Consider the following 22,904-nt stretch of genomic DNA (forward strand, 5'->3'; position numbering starts at 1 on the left):
CAGAGCAATCAAGCACACTAATAAGACAAACAAAACAAAATAAAAGCACACAAAATGATATGAATTCTATACAGACACTCATAACTGCACCATGTACAGAGAATAAGCGACTTTGGAGCACTCAGTCCTAAGTGGGATATCTTTAACAAACCTTTCCCATTGGTATCTATGCTAATGAGGAAGTATAGGATTACCATAGCCAGAGGTGGTAGATGACACCAAGAAAATACTGTCTTCAAGACACAACAAGGCTGATTTACATATGAACTTACAGAGGTTATGCAACCTGCATAAAATCAACCAAACAAACTCCTAGAATGGAGAAAAGGAAATAAATGAACACAAAGTCCTACTCCTAACCAAGAATCTATTTGTAATTGATACTGGCTGTGAAAATAAAACTAATTTTTCTTCAGGGCTGTGTATGAAGCTTGCCTTGTATTGACAAATACAATAAGGATTTCATCCTTTTGCATACTTTTTGTGTTTTATTTGGTTTTTGTTTGTAAGTTAGCTTATCTTGATTTACATTTTTGAGAGAACAAGAGAGTGAGAGCAAAAGCAAGAAAGCAAAAGAACATGAAGTTGGGTGGGAAGGGTTGGGAAGGATCAGGGAGGATATGTGGGAAAAGAAGGATGTGATCAAAATATTGCATGAAGAATTTTAAATAAGTTAAAGCAATGAACTGGATGTGTAATCGGGTTAGTTGGTAAAGTCATTTACTTGTAAGCATAAGACCTGAAATCAATTGCCAATACACATGTGGGAGAGGGAGCTGGGATTGACATATGAAGCATTCATGCTTTTAATTTAAATAACAACTAGAAATCAACAATTTAATGATGGGAAAAAAAAGTTGGAATCTCACTTGGGATGATGTTGATATGTGATCCTGGGGTTTGATGTGCAGTCAACCTAACTTATTTGATGAATTCAAGTCCAGTGAGAGACCCTGTTTCACAAAAACCTATGATAGACTTTGCTATCTGAGGAATGGCAGCTTACTTTCTTCTTTGAAACTTAGGTTAGGCACAAACTCAACATCAATTTTACTTTACAAGTGAGATGAGCGAATCATAAGGGAATTAAATGATGTATAAAAGGTTAGCTGAGTGTTAGAGAGACCTGGGATTTTGACAAGTCTTTGCATTCCCAGTTCTCAGTCTCATTGTGGCCAACTCTGAAGTAGAAAACTAATAGTTCTTCAGATGGTGTGATGCTCATCAAGATCTTCATAACCATCCTGTATTTGAAAAAAAATAAATTTCTCTCATCAAGGTGGTCACCTGAATTCTGTAGGCTACTCTTTGAATTTTCTGATATGCATTGCTGAAGAATAAAGGATGCTGCAGTGTTTGAACATGACAATAGATATGGGAAAAGAAATAATGAATTTGGGCTTATGGTATGATTAGATAGGACTGTAATGTGGACTTGATTGAAATTCTTCTGCAATCTGTTTCTGCATCCTCTCAGGAAATGCAATTCATGGAGTTTGTGACAGACACAGGGCAAGAAGCAGTGAAAAACAATTAATGAGATATTCCCTCCTGGGATTGGTGTCCTCCCTAGTGAGGAGAGACAGAAATCTAGATGATTTAGTAGTTTTGTGGCTGGTTACTTGTTGAGTGTTCTACAGAAGAAAACAGAAACATGGAAAGAAAGTAAAGCATTTGGGGAGTGAAGGGTGGTATCCCATGACCAACCTCTTCAACACTTCACGTCCCTTCATATCACATATTTATGAGCAACACTAGTGGCTAAAATAAATTCTAAGCAGAAAGGGTATCTAGTGAAAGTTCTTTGACATTTAAGGCTGTTTGATCCACAGATCCAGTGAGCCTGTGTAATAGTTGTGCCTATTTTTTGTGGCAAATGCAGCCTGCAAACTATTTCCCTGAGTACTTCATTGTAGAATTGCCCCTCTCCCATCTTGCTAGACCATCAGCTACTCTCAGGAGAGAAGGGTAGACTAGGCTGCGAGATCTGGAACCTAGAGCTATATGCTTAGCTCTTTAAGATTTGAGGAACAGAAAATCTCTTAAAAAGTTGGAGAGTGATTGCCATGGTATGAGATGCAATTTACCATAGAGAAGGAGATGAGAGCATTTTAGTCTAAGTGTAGTATTCTCAGTCCTTCTACAACTTTGGCTGGTGACTCCATGAACCTTCCAGCTTCTTTACAATAGTTTTTACATTCATAATATCCTTATTGAACACATCAGAACACTCTGTTTTTAATATTTATATTTTAGTATTATGTGCTAGGAGAGAGACATTCTTCAGCCCGCAAATTGATATAGAAATATAATGACTGAATTCACTTTTAAGTAGAAAGCATAACACTTGGCATACAGTTAAAGTCACAAAATGATAGGAAGCACAACATATTGGAAGAGTTTTTGGACTATGAGTCACATGTGTCCATTGCTGTCACCAAAGAAGACTTGATGAAAAGCTGACTGAGCCTTACAGGATAGACCTGGGATAATGATCCCTATAGGTCAAAGCAGGAACTTTTAATATGTTTTTTCTTCTCTTTGAATTCCATAATAGAGGTGTAGGGATACAAATGAGACCTTAGTATTCCATATTTACTTGATATAATGTAGAATAGAGTTTAGGCTCTGCCTTGTAATAGTATTAAGTATAAATCCTGTTTATTTGTTAATATCAGCTTGATGTATCTGACATTTGTCCCTATGCATACAAAATGAAAATAATATTGACTTGTTCTGCTTGGGTTGTGATAACAGGATGAGTGGTGTCTTCAGTGATATACTATTATTTGTTTCAGAGTTTTACACGTCGAAGGAAGTCCAAGATCAGGGTGGATCTTTTAATGAGGTCCATTTAACAAGTTAGAAGTGTCCATCTGAGAGAAGGAGAGATAGAGGGAATGAAGGAGGGAAGAAAAGAGAAAAAGGGAGAGGAAAACGGGATAGTGATATAGAGGGACTAGATTTCTTCTCATCAAGCCACTTATCTATGCAGACTAGAGCATTTTTTTTGGACCGTGTCCCCCACTGGCCTAGAATCCATCAAGTAGGCTATGCTGGCTGCAGTGAAGCAGATGGATACTTGTTCCTTGGACTCTTTAGTACTGGGATAACAAGTATGTACTACAGTTTCTGGTTTATTTTTTAAAGTGGTTTCTTGGTATTAACCTAAAGTCTTTTTTTAAAAAAATTACTTAATTTAGAAACAATCTTATCTTACACATTACTCCCAGTTCCTTCTCCTTGCCATTCTCCCATGCCTCCCAATGGTGCCCCCATTACACCCCCATCCACTATCCAGGGAAGGTGAGGCCCTGTATTTTTTTATGTTCATTGCCTTTATTATATTGATGATTTCACAGTTTTAGACATTTATTGAAATTTATAAAATTGCATATAACAGCAGAGTATTGGTGGCACACACCTTTAATCCCAGCACTCAGGAGGCAGAGGCAGGCAGATCTCTGTCAGTTTCAAGCCAGCCTTGTCTACGGAGTGAGTTCCAGGACAGTTCCAAAGCAATACAGAGAAACCGTGTCTTGAAAAACCAAAACCGAAATTATTTATGACATAATTAATTACATAGAAATTATGGGGACATATATACAAAATAAAAGTGAAGGAGAATATTACAGATTAAAAAGTATCACCATATTATCAAATGAGTTGCTATATCTACACATCAGTTCTGTAACAGTATTGCTGGAAAGGCCAAATAATATTGTCATGTAAGAATTGCAGTAACCTTTCCATGATAATCATTCTAGTTTTGCCCTTGTTCAAGCACATATATATCTAAGTTCATGCAGTATGTGCCTTTTTGCAACCAGACATTATTACTGAAAATGGCAAGACTTACTGTTTTACAAAGCTTAGGTGTGTGTGTGTGTGTGTGTGTGTGTGTGTGTGTGTGTGTGTAGTGCCTTAAAAAATTCTCTGTAGGCACAGGACATTTTTTTTCATGCCTGGGTTCTTCTGATGATACTGAAATAAACACAAAAGTCCAATATCTATTGAAATATGGATTTTATTTACACTGAACATATAGAAAAAGTGAGATTGTTCAGCTTATTGGTAGTTTATCTTAATATTTTGATGAATCTTCACACTGTCATAATAATTTTAATTTATATTACCATCACTGGTTTACAGGGCTTCCCACTGCTTCAAACCCTCTCCAGCACTTCTTTTCTTTGTCTTTTAAATGTCAGTTATTCTAACAAGTGGGGAAGATATCTCATTGGTATTTCACAATTTGTTTTAGTTATCCTTTATCTATTATGGATTATATATTCTGCATTATATATACATACTTTAAATTATTTGGATAGTTACACATGATCAGACATTTTCTTCATTTTTTGCCTTCTTTCTATCTTTATTACACATGTACTACTTTATAATTAGAATTATAATAAAGACACAAATATTTTACATTCTTATTAATGCTTGTATCTATAATATTTAAGTCCGTAAATGAGGCTAATATATGTGGTTATCCAATCATTTTGTAAAGTTATTTTTAAGGTTGTTTTCTTATGTTTCAGCTGTTTTGTAATACTCAGGTCTTGTTGTTCTAGTATAGATGAGTTCTGTTGATGAAATATTTCTCTTTCTGTTATTGATTTTGTTCTTACACTAGCATTTAGGCACCTGGAATTTGGATGATATAGGTCTAGGTGTCGATTCTTGTGTTTGTCTTTGTTGTATGGGTGTTTTTTATTCCTTGGTTTCTGTTTCCTTTCTGGTCTTCTGTATTAAGTGGCCAAGTGTTTTAGTGACTGGTGAGTCTGCAGGTCCAGTATACTGCCTCCAATGGGGTTTTGGGGGACTTCAGTCCCTTGATCCAGTCTGACCTTTGGTAAAGCCAAAATTTTTCTTTGTTATCTATATTTGGCCTGACCTGTTCCTAGGACCATCCTTGCCTCCAGTAGAGCTTCTGGAGGTGTTCTTCCAACTGGTATGGACTGTTTCTTGGCCTATAGAGTCTGCTGGAGCTCTGGGGAAGGACTGGTCACAAGGAGGATAATGAGGTAGGAGGGGTTGGGTGGTGGTGTGGGTCCTCAAAGAGCAGAATCCAGGGAGGGCTGCAGCAGAGTAGGGATATTCCTCTGGAGTTAGGCCAGGGTCCAGCAGTGGTGACAGTGCTGAGATGGGAGGGGCCTAGTCACAGGAAAGGAGGGTCAATTACAGGTTGTGGCTGGGTTTTTTTTTGGCATTAGGTGTTAAATATTAAGTTTTTGCAAGTGTCCCATGACTTCTATAGGGTCAACTGTGACTTCCCCAGATTCATATGCTGCAGTCCTAATCCTAGAACCTTGGATCTCCAGCATGGGGTCTCATGTAGTATGATGGAGGAGGAGCTTTGAGAGTCCTGTGGTTGGAAGCCATCATTGGCATTCCTTGTCTCGTAGCTATGTCACTTCAGCTTCTGATTATGTCTTTGCCTGGTATTCTCCCCATGTGTTTATCTCCCTTGTGCTACTGTGCCCAAATTTCCTCTTTCTTACAAGGACACCAGTCTTTGGATTAGTGTCCTCCCTAAGCAGTATGACCTCATCTTGGCATGGTTACTTTTGCAAAGACCCTAAGTGCAAACTTCCTGCTTCTATAACAAAATACAACAGACTAGGTGATTTGTTAACAACTGAAGTTTATTTCTATTTGTTTTAAAATCTAGAAGTGAAAGATTGTGGCACCAGAAGAATCAATGCCTGGTTACTTAGATGTCACTTTCTTATGACAACCTCATGTTGCAGAAAGAGGCAGAAGGACACTAGGAACAATCCAGTTCCTTCCAGCCTGTTTATAAATGCTTCAATTCCATCCTAGACAGCAAAACTTTCTAAGACTAATCCCTCCTAAAAGCCTGACCTTTCTGCAGGATTATATTGGGGATTAAGTTGTACCCAACCCTAAATGGAGTCACAGCCACAAGGCAACCCAATATGGGGAAAAAAGTCTCAAGAGCTGGCAAAAGATTCCAAGGTACACCTGCTCTAACTGTTAGGATTTCCACAAAAACACCAAGCTAAAAGTCTTAAGAAATATGAAGAGGACCTGGTGCAGATTAATGCAGGCCCTGTGCTTGCTGTTTTCATCTCTGTAAGCCCATGTACCCATGCTTAGTGGACACAGTGGACCATGTTCTCATGGTATCCTCCTTTTCCTCTGACTCCTATAGTCTTTCCTTCCCTTCTTTCTCTGGTCTTCCAGAGCACCAAGCCCTGAGGGGATAGATCCAATTGAGACCTCCAATTCTCAGCACTGCAACAGGGCACCAGTTTCTTCCCCTCTCTATTCTGAGAGGCTCAATCTCTACTTTCAAGTTTTCCTTTATTTTTCTCTCCTCCTGTCCCCTCCCCTCCCATTTTTTGCTTCCTTTCCTTTCCACCAATGGATCTGGATTTCTTGATGGACAAGACAATGTTTTGTAGCCTGGAGACTGAGAAAAGCATAAGTTCAAGAAAGGCCTGCTTAATTACCACAATTTAACAGTCTGTTTTCAGATGTACTTAATGATTATATTGAGATATACAGTCATTGAGTAAACTTTTAAAATGTCATGGAGAATTCATTGTATAATCTAATTAGCCCAATAACCTACCTCAAATTTCTGATGGACACTAACTAATCTTTGGAGGCTGGGACACATATTCCTGTACTTCTATGTGGGTAAAGTTTCAAAGGGCTTTTGAGGAAATGTGTGTATTGAGTCCCATAGATATAGGCCATGCATCAGAGAGTAGGGAAAACATGTCACATTCAGGAATTGGCCTTTCTAAATAAAGGTAAGCATAGATAGCCAAGCTTAGCAAAACAAGGTTGTTAGCCTGGCCTTGGCTGTATTCAGCATAGGTCTATTTGAGTTCTAAAAGCATTGGTTTTTTTTTGATAAACACATGAGCACCTTTCATGAGACATGTGTTCCTTATCTACAACTTTAAATTTTCTCTAATGTCATACCATGGATATTCTCATTTACTCAGGGGGACATGGTCATTTTCTTCTATTGGAGGTAATGGTTTAACATTTGGGAAACATACTTCCCTTTCTTCTTGAAAATAATTTTTTCAACCCATGTATTCTGAAAAGTTTTCCCCTCCCTCATCTCTTCTCATTTCCTTTCCACCTTCTCACAATCTGGTTCTGCACCTTCTTTATATTTTATTTAGAAAACATGGTAAAAACATCAGAAACAAATACACGAAAAAAGAAATGAAAACATCAAAAAGGAGATACCATAATAGAGTGAGCCATTATAGGTTTAACGAGAAATCTGCCACCAGGTAAATGTCCAGAGATCTACAAGGATGACCCCATTTAACAATGTAAGCAATAGACAAGAGACTAGCTTAAATGCCCTTCTCTGATAATGAGATTGATGACTACCTTATATGCCATCCTAGAGTCTTCATCCAGTAGCTAATGGAAGCAGAAGTAAATACCCACAACTAAACACTTAAACTCCTGGAATCTAGTTGTAGAGAGGCAGGAGTGATGAGCAAAGGGGTCAAGACCAGGCTGGAGAAAACCACAGAAACAACTGACGTGAACAAGGGGGAGGTGATGGAACCCAGACTGATAGCTGAAAAAAATAGTTATCCAAACTATTCCAAGCACTCTCAATGAGGATGTCAGTTTGGAGGTCTGAATAATCTATGGGGCCTCTGGTAGTAGATCCATATTTATCCCTAGTACATGAATTAATTTTGGGATCCCACTACACATAGAGGGATACTCTCTCAGCCTAGACACATGCTCCAAATGATGTAACAGACTTTGAAGATTTCCCCAGGGAATGCCTCACCCTCTCTGGGGAGTAGAAAAAGGATGGGATAGGGAGTCTGTGGTGGGTCAGAGAAGGAGGGGAAGGAAAGGGAACTGGGATTGACATGCAAAATACGCTTGTTTCTAATTTAAATTTAAAAAAGGAAAAGAAGAAAAATCAAAAAATAGAGTCAAAAGAAACATGTACATGTTCATAGTAGCATTATTTGCAGTAGCCAGAACCTGGAAGCAACCTAGATGCCCCTAAACCAAAGAATGGATAAAAAAAATGGGGGTACATTTGCCCAATGGAGTACTACAAGGACACCTTGACATTCACAGGGAAATGGATGGAACTAGAAGAAACTGTCCTCAGTGAGGTAACCCACACACAGAAACACAAACATGGCATGTACTCACTCAAAGGTCAATATTAGATGTAGAGCAAAGTATTAACAGGATATAATCCACAACCCCAGAGATTCTAGGAAACAAGGAGGACCCTAAGTGTGACATACATGGTTACATGGTAACCCCAGGGAAGGGGAAAGCGACAAGATCTCCTGAGGAAATTGGCAGCACAGGAGGACTGGAAAGGGAGATAGGGAGGGATGGGATGGGGGAGGAAAACATGGGGGATCAGGAAGATCAAATCAAGGGAAGAACAGAAAAGCAGAGTAAGAAAAGATATACCTTAATAGAGGGAGCCATTATAGCTTTAAAGAGAAATCTAACAGTAGGGAAATGTCCAGGTATTCACAAGGATGACCCCAACTAAGAATCTAAGCAATAATGGAGAGGCTACCTTATGTGTCCTTCCCCTATAAAGATATTGATGACTACCTGAAATACCATCCTAGAGCTTTCATCCAGTAGCTGATAGAAGCAGAAGCAGACACCCACTGCTAACCTATAAGCTGTACTCCTGAAATCCAGTTGTAGAGAGGCAGGACTGATGAGCAAAGGGGCCAAGATCATGCTGGGGAAACCCACAGAAACAGATGACTTGAGCAAGTGGGAGCTCACAGTCTCAAGTCTGAGAGCTGGAGAACCAGCATAGGACAGGACCAGACCCCTGAATGCAGGTGTAAATTTTGCAACCTGGCAGTCTATGTGGCCTCTGGCAGTGGAACCAGTATTTATCCCTCATACACTAATGGAGTTTGGGAGCCCACTCCATAGCCTTGGTGGAAGGCCAAGGTCCAGCCCGAAATCATGTGATAGACTTGATGATCCCCCAATGGAAGGCCTCACTCTCCTTGGGGAGAGGATTGAGATAGAATGGGGGATTGACTGGGGAGGCATGGGAGGAGAAGAGGAAGAGGTAACTGGGATTGGTATTTAAAATATAATTGTTTATACTTTAAATAAAAATTAATAAAAAATAACCCCTCTCCCCAAAAGAGTATAAAAGAATAAACGTAATAAGAAAACACAAATTTGAAAGAGAGTGAGGAGGGTTCATGAGGATTTGGAGGAAGGAAAGGAAAAAGGGAAATGATGTAATTATATTGTAATCTCAAGAGTCTACGAAATAATTTTCAAAAGAATAAAAGGAAATTTTTGACATGATGACATGTCTGAGTTTGTCTGGATTGGAAGAATGAGGGTACTAAGAGTGCTGGGCACATTTGCAGAAGTTTTCCACCACACTTGTGTTTTCATAAATGCTCGGATTTACAAATGCAAGAAGGCATAATTTGGAGGATTGGGGAGAGAGTATATAAGTAGATGCTTTGTAACACATGAGTATGGTATAAATATTACTTTTGTTGTGATTATGTTCAGACTTTAAGTTAAAAAAACTGTCCAAAGATAACCAGGGAACTCTCTCAACTGCACTTGCAGGCACCATGGACACCTAGAATCTTACTGGACACCTAGAATTTCATGTAGTGTTGGATTTATCCTCTGACAATACAGTTTAACCATAATGGACATTAATGAGAATGTAAGTAGAAATCTAAAAATGGTTGCATGGCTTTAAGTAAATAAGGAAAGCCAAGTTGACACAAATTTAAATTTGGATGCAGCCACTTGTCTCTAATAATCTCACTGTAGCAACTGAATAAATCAAAATCCATTAGAAATCTTTTCAAAGTAAAACTTAAACTTTTATCATATCTTATGCTGTAAAATTTCATAAACTTGTGATTTTATGCTTCCTAAATAGTTTCTACATTATAAGCCACAAGATGACTGAATCTGTGTTGGTTTTGTTCACTGTATATGTATCTCAGTCCTGCCAAAATCCCCTGTATTATACTTATCAATAAAGTACTACTTTCATAAATGTTTGTTGAGGGCTAAGTAATTGACTAATAAATAAGCAAAGGAATATGCCTCTTCAAAATGGCTTTGTTAATAAGGAAGAATGTAGAACAGAGCACATACCACTTATTGAGTGTGTGTGTGTGTGTGTGTGTGTGTGTGTGTGTGTGTGTGTGTGTATGTGTTTGTTAATGTTCCCCAGGATAGAGTAGGGGAAAGTTTGGCTCAATGCCTACAGAGTTACTAAAACTCAATGAAATAATTTGGCCCAGTCCTAAGTTTAGAAACAAATTTTAGAGAAGCATATTTGGCAAGGCAATTTGAAATGAGACATCTAGTTAATTGAAAGCCCAAGTAAAGATAATTAGTCAATTCCCAACAGTACAAGTAATGGGAAATTGTACGAGTCACTACTCTGAAGTTCTGTGAAACATAAAATGCTCAAGGTTTCAAGCCTGCTCTGCAACATGGAAGGTATGTACTGCCAGCCTTCATATAACCCTGTGTCCCACACAAATATCATACTGGTTAATTTCTATGAAGAATGCAAATTAATACAACAGCCAAATCAGTATTTTAGTAGAATGTGTATGTTCAAGAGGCTTATGGAACACTGTCCTTTTAAAATTTTTACTTTATTAAACATTTTATACATAAATTCAATTACAATATACCCTGCAAAATTGTATAAATAAAACATGAGATGAACAATGGAAATAACAACAGACATGTTACAGTGGACAAGAGAAAGCTCATAAGTCCTCAGCTCTACTTAAAGAACTACAGGAAACTAACGTGTTCTGTAAGTGGGAGAAATAATCTTTCCCAGGGAGGAGCACACCAACACCAATTAGGTATTCACTATCAAGTGGTCAACCCTGAAAACACACACACACACACACACACACACACACACACACACACACACACACACACACATGCAATACAAGGATTGAGCAGGTTGTATTTAGGTATCTAGGAATACATATTTATATGTATGCCTGTTACTATTACTGAAAAAAGAGACAATGAATTTGAATGAATGCAAAGAGGGATACATGGGAAGATATAGAGGGAGAAAAGTGGATGGGAAGAAATGATGTGAAAATATTATAATCTCAAGGAATAAAAAATGCTTTTTTAAAAGTGTCACCACCATGTATAGGCTTCCATGAAAATGTTCTTATGGAATCCATTACTATATGTAATAATATATATCAATGAAAATGTAAAGGAAAAAGTAAATTCTAAAAATTAAAATAATTTATTATAACTCGTATGTCTGAAGATACAACTATGCAATCCAGCTATAGTAAGAATTTGCATGTTGCCACTTAACAAATTGCCTGAAGAGTTTAGACTAAATTTTCAAATCAGTGTAGAAGATTCCTCTGAATTTTTCAAGGTAACAAACATTCTATATAAAGCATTAAGGAGCTTACCATAGTCTTAGTTGTTCTAAAATGTCAGTACCATGAACTCAATCACAGCTTGACTATACTTACCTTTCTGCTTTCTTAGCTTTACTATAATTTATGGATGATACTGGAGCCAAAATTCCTTTTCCATACAGAAGGAAAATGAGCATTCACCTCGATTGGCCATGCTCACAGTATCTGGATATTTTCTGATCTGTATTTAGAGGAGGAAACTTGCTTGCTTCTAACATAATTGGAATCAAGTCTCTGTACACTGTGGAGAGAAACGCTGACTCCAAGCTTGGGGCAGGGGTTTGACTCATTTTTGAGTATATTTTATGTAATAGTTTTAGTTTTAGAACCAGTTTTTTGCCTCTAAACTGGTATATTTTTTAGATTTTCTTATCTAGTAAGATAAAGGAATATATTAGGCACACTGGCTTCTAGTCATTGAAAAACTCAACAAATGATTGTGTATATACTGTTCTCCATGTATGAATCAACCAGATTTTCTACTGTAATAGTGAGCTGCACTCTTCAAAGGAAGACAAGGAATTGTTAACTCTGGGTTTTATTTGTAATCTAAGATAATGTAGCAACAATACAAGCCTGCATATTTTATAATTAAGTATTTTCACATACATTAACCTTTCTGTAGTAGGTCTCCTGAAGTGTCATGCAGGAATGGTAGAAATACTTTTACTTATTTTATGGGTGATCAGCAGCATCCTTACCAAAACTCATATAAGCACATTTCATGTTCTCCGGGCTTCTCACATGGTAATTGATTTACTTAAAGAGTTTATTCAGGGCCTCTTTCACATCCTTATTCCTCAGGCTGTAGATCAAAGGGTTCAACATGGGGAAAACCACAGTGTAAAATGTTGAAACAATTTTGTCTGTATCTAAAGAATAACTGGTGCGGGGGCGAGAGTAGATGTAGAGAATGGAGCCGTAGTACAAGGTCACAGAGATGAGGTGGGAGGAGCAGGTGGAGAAGGCCTTGAGGCGGCCCTGGGTGGAGCGGATCCTCAGGATGGTGGCGATGATGAAGAGGTAGGAGGCCAGGATTAGGGCAATGGGGATCATGACATTGGAGGTCAAGAGGAAGTACATCAGGGCCTGGTATCCTTCCTTCCCACCACAAGCCAGCTTCACCAAGGGAAGTAAGTCACAGAAAAAGTCATCAATGACGTTGTCATTACAGAAGTCAAAGGTAAAGGTTTTCTTGGTGATTATGGAAGAATTAACAAAGCCGCCCATATAAGAGGCTGCTACAAAACATGCACATAGTTTTATGGACATTACCTGCGAATAAAGCAATGGCTTTGCAATGGCCATATAGCGGTCATAAGCCATAGCAGTCAGCAGGTAACACTCACTGTAATCCAATCCAGCTGAGAAGAAGAACTGAGCCACACAGCCAGCAAAGGAGACGCTCTTATCTTCAGAGACACAGATCACTAGGATTTTTGGAGTGTAGACAGTAGACAACCAGAGATCCAGAAAAGACAGATTTCCAATGAAGAAATACATGGGTGTGTGGAGTCTGGAGTCACTGCAGATCAACACGATGAGGGTAGTGTTTCCTAACACAGTCAACGTGTACATGATGAGAAACATCACAAAGAGGACCAGCTGCATGTCCGGGTCAGAGGTGAATCCCAAGAGGAAGAACTCAGACACTGTGTGGTTGCTCCTCTCCATGGAGGAAAAGATTCTCACCTTAGAATACAGAAAAGGAGAATCATTTACTAATATCTATGCTGAAAAAAATAGCAGAAGGGTGAATCAGACACTTCCTCCTGGTAATCATGAAAATCTCAGATGCAACACTCTAAGGATTCATTTACAAATAACTTTTTTTAGTAGTCAAATAATACTTCTGACAAATGTTTTTATTTCTATATTCATAAAAAACTAGAGAAGCTGTTTACACTCAACTCATATTTCCATTATTAAATAGCAATCTTAATCAAATTTATTTATGTAAAATAAACAATGGAATAAGATGGACAATGGGAGCTGTCAGAATCTTCCTTCACTACAAATCCAGTGGCTTCATATGGCCAAATATTAAATTAAACCTGAATCTCATCTGACTTGATCACTATAGTATTTGACAACGTTGTCTCTTCTTTCTGCCGAACACCAAATTGTTTGTCTGTTCACCAGGTTCTCATAGCTGCCTGAGTTGCTGTTCGCTTTCTTTTATTGCATCTTCTAAATATTGTTATGTCAGCTTTGAATTTTGAAAGGACCCATGAATTAATTCCTGTGTCTCTTCTTAGCATTACCATAAATCCTTGGTGAATAATACATCTTAATGAATTTGAATGCTCAGCACATGTGAAGGCATTTAATGCTGTGTTTCTTGATTGTGTTTCTCTCATACATTTAAGTACTTGGGTTCAAAGGCACACTTAATATCCTTAAAAGAAGGTCATATGAGAATCTGAGGAAAAATGCAGTTCTGTTCATTGCCCCCACCACATCTTTCTACACTGAGGAGACAGGCAATAACCCCATTGTAGAAATTCATTGAGGCACATTCTTTTCTGTGCTCTAGCTTCACACTGCCTCTGATTTTTTTTTTTTTTTGCAAATTGATCACAGGATCTAACCAGTATTCCACTGTTCTAATACATGCCTCCCCCATGAAGTCACTGTTGTTCTTGTTTTAACCTACATTATTTTTTAGTCTTCTTGCTGCCTCCTAACTTTTCTTTTACTAGATTTTAGTCAGCATGACATCAAGAGTGGTTATGTATAAATGCCTGGTTATCATGGTGTTCTTTTGTTCTAAACATTTGAATGTTTCGTCAACCTATTCTGAGAAATGCCCAGAATCTTCACAAAGATACTGAGGCTGTATGTGTGTGCTTGACCCTTATTACCTCTCTTATCAGAACCCCTATACCTCCTTCCATTACTGTCATTACCCTCTTTATGTCCTTGAGTAGGATATGTTCAATGTATTACTGTTTCCCCCTATTGTTAGAATGCTTGTCCTTCTAGTATTTTTATAGATATAACTTTCTTAGTCTCAACTTCTAACATATTCTCAAATGAGTTTTAAAAATGTGTTGTTCAAGCAATCCACTGCAATTACTTAATATCAATATATAATAAATTTAAGTATTTTCCTCTTCACTATTAAATTTTGTGTCATTTGTTGTGAAACATTCATAAAAAGTAAACATATTTTTAGCAAAAGATATAACTACACAAAGATTTTCTGTTGGAAAAATCCTTGAAAAATTGGTTTCTTGTGACAGTCTTTACTGTTTTTATTCATAAAACTCAAAATTGAACATTTAGACCAGTTTGCTCTGAGTCAAGCACAGCTAATATTCACATATAGTACTTATTTAATTCACTAGAGCATTCATATTCTATGTTCTGAAATATTAATGATGATATTTTCACAAATTACCAAACTTAGGTTTGGTTTTTATTCAACAGAAAATTTTTGTTTGTTTGTTTGTTTGTTTGTTTTGAGACCTGCTACTTAATAAGAAAGTCATTCTTTTTCATCAGGTTATCAGTTTCTGGGGGCTCTGTGACTCTCTTAGGCTTGGATATATTAACCTAGAGACCAGAAAATAAACCAAAAAGGCAGTGGATGTTTGAAACCTAGAAGTCTTCAGTAAGATTTCTTAAGAATTGACCACATCATCTGCTACCAAATCCCTATGCATTTCATGTTAAAAAATAACCAATGACACCAGAAAGATTCTACCATCACCGCCTGAGGTAGAACACTTACCTGCAACTCTCACAGTCTCAACCCACAGAAGATTACAGGGTTGATCTAGGCAACTTATTTCTGTTCAGATTCCCTAGTGTACATGATTTCTTTACCATCTCAGGGGCTCACAGTTTTGAAAAATTCTGAAAGGCAATTAAGCAAAAGTCTGTTGATTTGCTAGTTCAATGCAAAATAGTAAAATGAATAAAATGATTTTTATTATTATGTATAGAAAATCACTCTTTACAAAAGCACCCTATTTTCAAAATCTTGGAAACACATATTGCAAATAATATTATAGTCAAACAAATATATATGGAAGTAATTACCTTACTAAAATCAGGACAAGATAGTTCAATTAGGTTTTGTGCCCAATGCACTTTATGTTTAAAATTCATGTTTATTCTGATAGGGTGATGAGGATTTTCAGGGGATAATAGTTTAGCATATTGGTAATTTATAACCAGTAATTTTTGAAACAGAATCTCATGTATTTTAAGTTCCCTTTGAGATTACTCTGTAGCTATGGCTGTCTGTGAGCTTCTGGTCTTTTTTTCATCACCCATATCTCAAAATTATAGATATGTACCACTTCTTCACTTTTATGGTGTACTGTGATGGAACTCAAGATTTATGAATATTAGATAAGCATCCTACTAACTGAGTTACACTGTCAGTCCCGAAGGACACTCTATGAAATTTGATAGATCTATAGTCATACTGCTTTGGGGTGAAGTTTACTGATTCTGAGTTTCTATGTGGTTAGATTTTGGAACATTAACATCTACTATTTTTTACCAATACTACTTGAATTTAAGATCATTAGAACAATGCCTTATTTGGTAATATGACATATTAATTTGGCTAATGTAATTGTTCTTTTTTAGCAACATGAAATAGAGTAATTTATTAACATACTAGTTTCCACTAAGCATTTTCTTGTTTTGAGTACTTTGCTAAGTATTTTATAAACATAATCTCAGTGAGCCATAAAATGATATTGTAGTATAAAGGTAATTATTCTCATTGTTACAACTAGTCATCTGAAACGTAGAAGTAACACTACAGGTTTCTGAAGAATAAAAGAGATAAAAGAACTTACTTATCACTATACCCTTCATTCCATGATAGGGACTCATCATGCAAGTTTTTCAAATTGGTTTAATAGTGGCATGATAAATAATTCCCCACATTATTTTTGGATCAGAGGCCTGTTTCACAAGAGTAGTTCATATCTTGTATTGTATTTCAGTCAAAAGACTGTGGGTGGGAAGATAGTAAGGCTGGGGGTACTCTATTATAGTGCTTTGCTAAATTATCATGTTGTCAAATTCCCTTATTAATATGTTTGTTTACACCTGTAGATTTGTACAATTTTAAACATGATTAGATAAGCATTTTTTCTTTTCTTTTTGTGTAATATGCACAGAAACTAATGCATAGAATCATTGGTCTATGTGCTGAGAATAAGGAATTGTGAGTAAGTATTCAGACACAGATGGGAAATCTGCATCAACCCACATCCAACCACAGCTCAGAGAAGAGTTGTTGGAAAGAATTTAAGACAAGAAAGATGAGGAGGAGAAACACGTAACATTGTCATCTGGTGATGGGATGGCCAATGGATACATCAACTCGCAGCATATGATTTCCTTCACAAGATTTGCACGAGACCAAAGCAACCAGAATTTCAGCATGGATGGAGAGGAGCTTGTTTGGCTCCATTCCTACTTGAGAAGTGGTAGGCAGCTGGTGGTTTCTGAGAGAGTCACTTTTCCTTAAGGATGTACCTGCCTCTGGATTGTCTATGCTCCAGTGGATGCCAGCACAACCATTTGCACATGGTCAGAACTAATCGAAGCAAGGAGAGTAGTGAAAATAATAATAATTAATAAAAAGGATACGAAGTCAGAGAAAGATGTGTTGATGAATACTAGGTGAAGATGGAATGAGGTGGTTAAAATCAAAATATATTTTATATGTAAATGAAATATTCAAAGAATAATTAAAGATATTTAAAAATGATTACAATTATAAAAGATACTTTCTTATGCGGACTCATCAATAAAAAATGACACAATTTTATTTATTTTCGACTAATATATCTTTAGTATGTATAATACAGACAAACACACACACACACACACACACATATATGTTTGTATCCCAAGACTAATAGAATTCAAAGGCTCCAAACATACAGAAGTGATGAAAAGAAGGTAATAATACCATGTGGTGGTTAATCTTGATGGTCAACTTGAGCACAGTTGGAAGGAACTCTAACCCATGTAGTTGGGTACACCTGTGGAGGATTTTCTCTGTTCTGTTGTTTGAGATCACAAGAATCACTTTAAATCTAGGTCATGTATTCTGGTGATATCCTGCATAGGATATGGAAAAAGGGAGCTTTTGCCTTCCATCTGCGTGCCCTTACTTTCCCTGACCCATTCCTTCACAGGTGTTAAAACATATTCCTTTAGGATTGGTGTGTCAACTGAAAGCTAGCAGTTGTCTTGAATTATTGGGATATACAGTATCTTGGAGGGTATAATTACTGACTCCTCAGATTTTTTTTGTCAGGAGACAGTCATTGCTGAGGTACTTGAACTAAAACCTGTAAGTCATTCTAATAATTAGTTATGTTCCTTAAGGAAACACATCTAATACAGATTGTGATACCAGGAATGTTTCTAGGGAAATGGTATAGTAAATATGATTTTTTTTCAAGTAGCTGGTACAGGCTTGGAAATATGCCAACAACTACAGTTACTGTGGGCTCCCTTGCTAATATGGAGAACACTCAATGCTTGTGGCTAGAAAAATCTGATGGTGTCTTCTGGGATAAGGAATTTAGGAACTATGTGATATACAGAAAAGTAAGTAAAATAGTGATGCTGCCTTGTTGTTGCTGCTAGCATTTCTGGATAAACTGACTAAGGAAATGATTAAATTTTGGGATATGATTAACCAAATTATATAATATCAGGATACAGTCTCAAAGGTTGACCTGAGGGATGTAACTGACTGGCACATATACAATCCAAAATTTCCAAGTGTGGCCTGGAAGAGAATGTTCTTTCTAGCAGTCATAAAGCCCAAGTTTAAGAAAATCAAAATGAAGCTTGTATAAGATTAGCTGAACTCCAGCCAAAATTCAATTCCCAGAATCACAGGGGTTCAGAGGTTAATGTCAGGGCACTGAATGATAATGAATGGGATGCTGTAATATGGGATGGAGACATGTGAAAGATCCCACAAAGGTCATAAACTTTTAACCCCCAAATTCTGAAGGGTTTATCTCCCCTGAGGTAGTTTCTTCACTCTTAGCAGAGGCCACATCTCAACTTCCACCTCCTATAATAGTGTCCTCTCCATCTTAGTGGAAGTATTTGGATTCTAAAGAAGCACATTTCTCATTTGGGTGTGTTACTACAGCCCATATTCCAAGTGAATTTGAAAGTTGCTAAATTTTAATGGGGCCTGGAACAGAAGAAAGATTTTCAACAGGTCCAGTCTGTTTTGCAGATAGCTATGACAGATGAGATGCTTTTTGGAGAGCCTTTGTCAGGCCTCTATAGGTGAATCACAGAGAAAAACTTTGGGGTGCTGAAACAAGGTTTTACTGTAATCTGCAAACTATTATTCTTCCTTTCAGAAAAAGCTCTGGACATTGAGTCGGGCTTTGGAAACTGAAGTTTTGACAATGGGCCACCTACTTACCAGGTGAACTAAGCTGACTATCATGAGCTGAGAACTATCTAACTCACCAAGTTATAAATTAGGATGTACAAGCGGCAATCCATTATCAAATGGAAATTGTGTTAGTATTCAAACATCTGTAATGGTCTGTCGAGGATATGCCCCCCAGCTGCAGCAACTAAGAGCACCACCTGTGCATATTTAATATTTTCCCCTTTAAAAGGGCGCTGTCCACCTTCCATCCTCCCTTCTCTCTTTCTCTCCCTCTCTCTGTTCTGTTCTCTCTCGCTCGCTCTCCCTCTATTTCTCCTCCTCTTTTCTCTCTAATCTCTTCTGCTGTTCCTGTCTCTGGAGGCTGGTGTTCTCCCTCCCCTTCCCCCCCTTTTTTTCAAACTTGCCGGTTTAGAGAACACACACAGACATTAACCCTGGTTTTCCACTTGACAACATGCAGTTAGTGTTTGGTACTTTGTTCCTTTTACAGGATTTATGACTTAAGGAACAGGAAGACTGGAGTAGTCTTATTAAAGCCCTGAATTTCTTTGGGTTGGGTTTGAGAGTATCTGTTGTACAAGGGGCTGCTCTGCTAACCCACCACTGATGGCAGGATCTTACACTGGTGTGCTACTATTTAGAGTTTTGAAAACTGAAGATTGCGTGGCACTGAATTGTGAACTGTCCTGTGGATACCTCTAATGCTTCACTTGGCAGGACTTCCCAACAGAGTTTTATATACTTCCTCTATAGTTGCTTTGGAAAATGCTTCCAATCAGTGAAGTTGGACAAAACACAAAATAACTGTGCACTTGAGTTTCCTTTTCTGTGAGAAAACAATAATTATTCTTGCTTTGACTAAGACATATGATAACCTGTGGCTTATGAGAGACATGTATCTAAATTCCTCATAAGTTGCTAAGCTCCACACAGATATAAAACACTATTATTCTCAAAACTAACATCCCAAAGTATCTTTTATTTTAGATAGCATTAATATAGTGAAGTCAAGTAGTCTCTGAAGTGATATTTTGTTGTTTGAAAAATTAAATTACTTGGGAGATCTTACATGTAATTTTAGATGTACCTTACAAACTATGAGAATAATATATATATATATATATAATTTTTAACTTTAAATTTAAATTATAAACAAGGTTGCTTCACATGTCAATTCCAGGGCCCTATCCTTTTCCCTCCTCTACTCCCGTGACCTCCCACCAACCCCCGTCCCCTTATATCCCCTCATTTCCCCAGGGAGGGTAAGGTCCTCCATGGGGGTGTCCATAGTCTGTCAGTTCATCCAGAGAAGGGCCTAGACCCTACCCCAAGAGTTCAGGGTGAGAGTGCTCTCTCATTGTTGGATGGGAGTCCAAAGTCCATTTGTATACCTGGGATAAATAGTGATCTACTACCCAAGGCTCAATAGATTACCTAAGCCTCCTCACTGACACCCACATTCAGGGGGTCTTGATCAGTCCCAGGCTGGATTCTAAGGCATCAGTCTGGGATTCAAGAGCTAACCCTTGTCAGGTCAGCTGTTTCTGGGGGTTAAACCAGCCCAGTCTTAATGCCTTTGCTCATCAGTCCTCCCTCTCTGTCACTGGATTTCTTGAGTTCAGCTCAGTGCTTATCTGTGGGAGTCTGCCTCTTCTTGCAACAACCACTGAAGGTTCTGTTTCCCAGACTCTCTGGCCATGAGATTGTAGGCTGGCACTCCCCAGACCTAGGTCTAAAATCCATATATGAGAGAGTACATGCCATTTTTTTTTTTCTTTTTGTGACTGGGTTACCTCGCTCAGGATGGTTTCTTCTAGTGCCATCCATTTGCCTCCAAATTTCAGGATTCCATTGTTTTTTTTTCTGCTGAATATTACTCCATTGTGTAAATGTACCACATTTTCTCTATCCACTCTTCAGTTGATGGGCATCTAGGTTGCTTCCAAGTTCTGGCTATTACAAATAATAATGCTATGAACATAGTGGAACAGACATCCTTATTGTATGAATGGGCATCTTTTGGATATATGCCTAAGAATGGAGTTGCTTGGTCTTGTGGTAGGTTTATTCCCATTATTCTGAGGAATCTCCATACTGATTTCCAAAGTGGCTGAACCAATTGGCACTCCCACCAGCAATGGAGGAGTGTTCCCCGTTCACCACATCCTCTCCAGCACAAATTGTCATTGGTGGTTTTGATTTTAGCCATTCTGACAGGAGTGAGATGGTATCTCAGAATTGTTTTGATTTGCATTTCCTGGATGTCTAAGGATGTTGATCACTTTCTCAAGTGCCTCTCAGCCATTTTAGACTCCTCTATTGAATATTCTCTATTTAGTTCTGTAGCCCACTTCTTAATTAGATCCTTTGGTGTTTTGGAGACTTGCTTCTTGAGTTCTTTGTAAATTTTGAAGATCAGCCCTCTGTCAGATGTGGGATTAGTGAATATGTTTTCCCAATCTGTGGGTTGCCTTTTTGTCTTGCTGACTGTGACCTTTGCCTTACAAAAGCTTCTCAGTTTCAGGAGGTCCCATTTATTAATTGTTGATCTCACCATCTGTGCTACTGGTATATATTCAGGAAGCAGTCTCCTGTACCAATTCGTTCAAGGGTACCACCCACTTTCTCTTCTAACAGGTTCAGTGTGGCTGGATTTATGTTGAGATCTTTGATCCATATGGACTTAAGTTTTTTTTTTATTAATATTTTTTATTTTCCATTTTAAATTTAGATAAGAAACAAGGTTGCTTCACAAGTCAGTACGAGGTCCCTCTCCCTTTCCCTCCCCTCCTCCCGTGCCCTCCCCGCATCCCCCCCCCCCCCGTTATCCCCTCATTCCCCCAGGGAGGGTGAGGCCCTCCACGGGGGTGTCCATAGTCTGTCATTTCATATAGGGCAGGGCCTAGACCCTTTGCCAAGAGTTCAGGGTGAGAGTGCACCTCACATTGTTCTATGGGAGTCCAAAGTCCGTGTGTATACTTGGTATGGGTACTGATCTGCTGCCCAAGGCTCAATAGATTACCTAGGCCTCCTCACTGACACCCAGATTCAGGGGGTCTTGATCAGTCCCATGCTGATGCCTGGGATTCTAGAGTTAACCTTTGTCTGGTCAGCTGTTTCTGGGGGTTAAACCAGCCCAGTCTTAATCCCTTTGATCATCAGTCCTCCCTCTCTGATACTGGCTTTCTTGAGTTTAGCTCAGTACTTAACCAGCCACTAAATGTAGTTTCTGTTTCCCAGACTCTCTGGCCATAGGATTGTAGGCTGGCACTCCCCAGATCTATGTCTAAAATCCATATATGAGAGAGTACATGCCATGTTTCTCTTTTTGTGACTGGGTTACCTCACTCAGGATGGTTTCTTCTAGTGTCATCCATTTGCCTGCGAATCTCATGATTCCGTTATTTTTTTCTGCTGAATAGTACTCCATTGTGTAGATGTACCACATTTTCTCTATCCACTCTTCGGGTGAGGGACATCTAGATTGCTTCCAAGTTCTGGCTATTACAAATAAAGCTGCTATGAACATAGTGGAACAGACATCTTTGTTATATGAATGGGCATCTTTTGGATATATGCCTAAGAGTGCAGTTGCTGGGTCTTGTGGTAGGTTTATTCCCATTTTTCTGAGGAATCTCCATACTGCTTTCCAAAGTGGCTGAACCAGTTGGCACTCCCACCAGCAATGGAGGAGTGTCCCCTTTCACCACACCCTCTCCAGCATAAATTGTCATTGGTGTTTTTGATTTTAGCCATTCTGACAGGAGTGAGATGGTATCTCAGAGTTGCTTTGATTTGCATTTCCCGGATGGCTAAGGATGTTGAGCACTTTCTCAAGTGCCTCTCAGCCATTTTAGACTCCTCTATTGAAAACTCTCTATTTAGTTCTGCAGCCCACTTTTTAATAGGGTCCTTTGCTGTTTTGGAGACTTGCTTCTTGAGTTCTTTGTAAATTTTGGAGATCAACCCTCTGTCAGATGTGGGATTAGTGAATATTTTTT

General features: G+C 38.2%; 1 protein-coding gene across 1 annotated transcript; it reads right to left on the bottom strand.

Moving 5' to 3' along the window:
* Positions 1–12,248: 12,248 nt before the first annotated feature.
* Positions 12,249–13,166, bottom strand: LOC101837750 (olfactory receptor 1013-like). The gene has a single exon (XM_005065062.2). It carries the CDS (start codon positions 13,164–13,166, stop codon positions 12,249–12,251), a length of 918 nt encoding a protein of 305 aa, XP_005065119.1.
* Positions 13,167–22,904: the final 9,738 nt, after the last annotated feature.

The sequence above is a fragment of the Mesocricetus auratus genome, unplaced genomic scaffold (assembly GCF_017639785.1).
Source record: "Mesocricetus auratus isolate SY011 unplaced genomic scaffold, BCM_Maur_2.0 Super-Scaffold_100004, whole genome shotgun sequence".
NCBI classification, from domain to species: domain Eukaryota; kingdom Metazoa; phylum Chordata; class Mammalia; order Rodentia; family Cricetidae; genus Mesocricetus; species Mesocricetus auratus.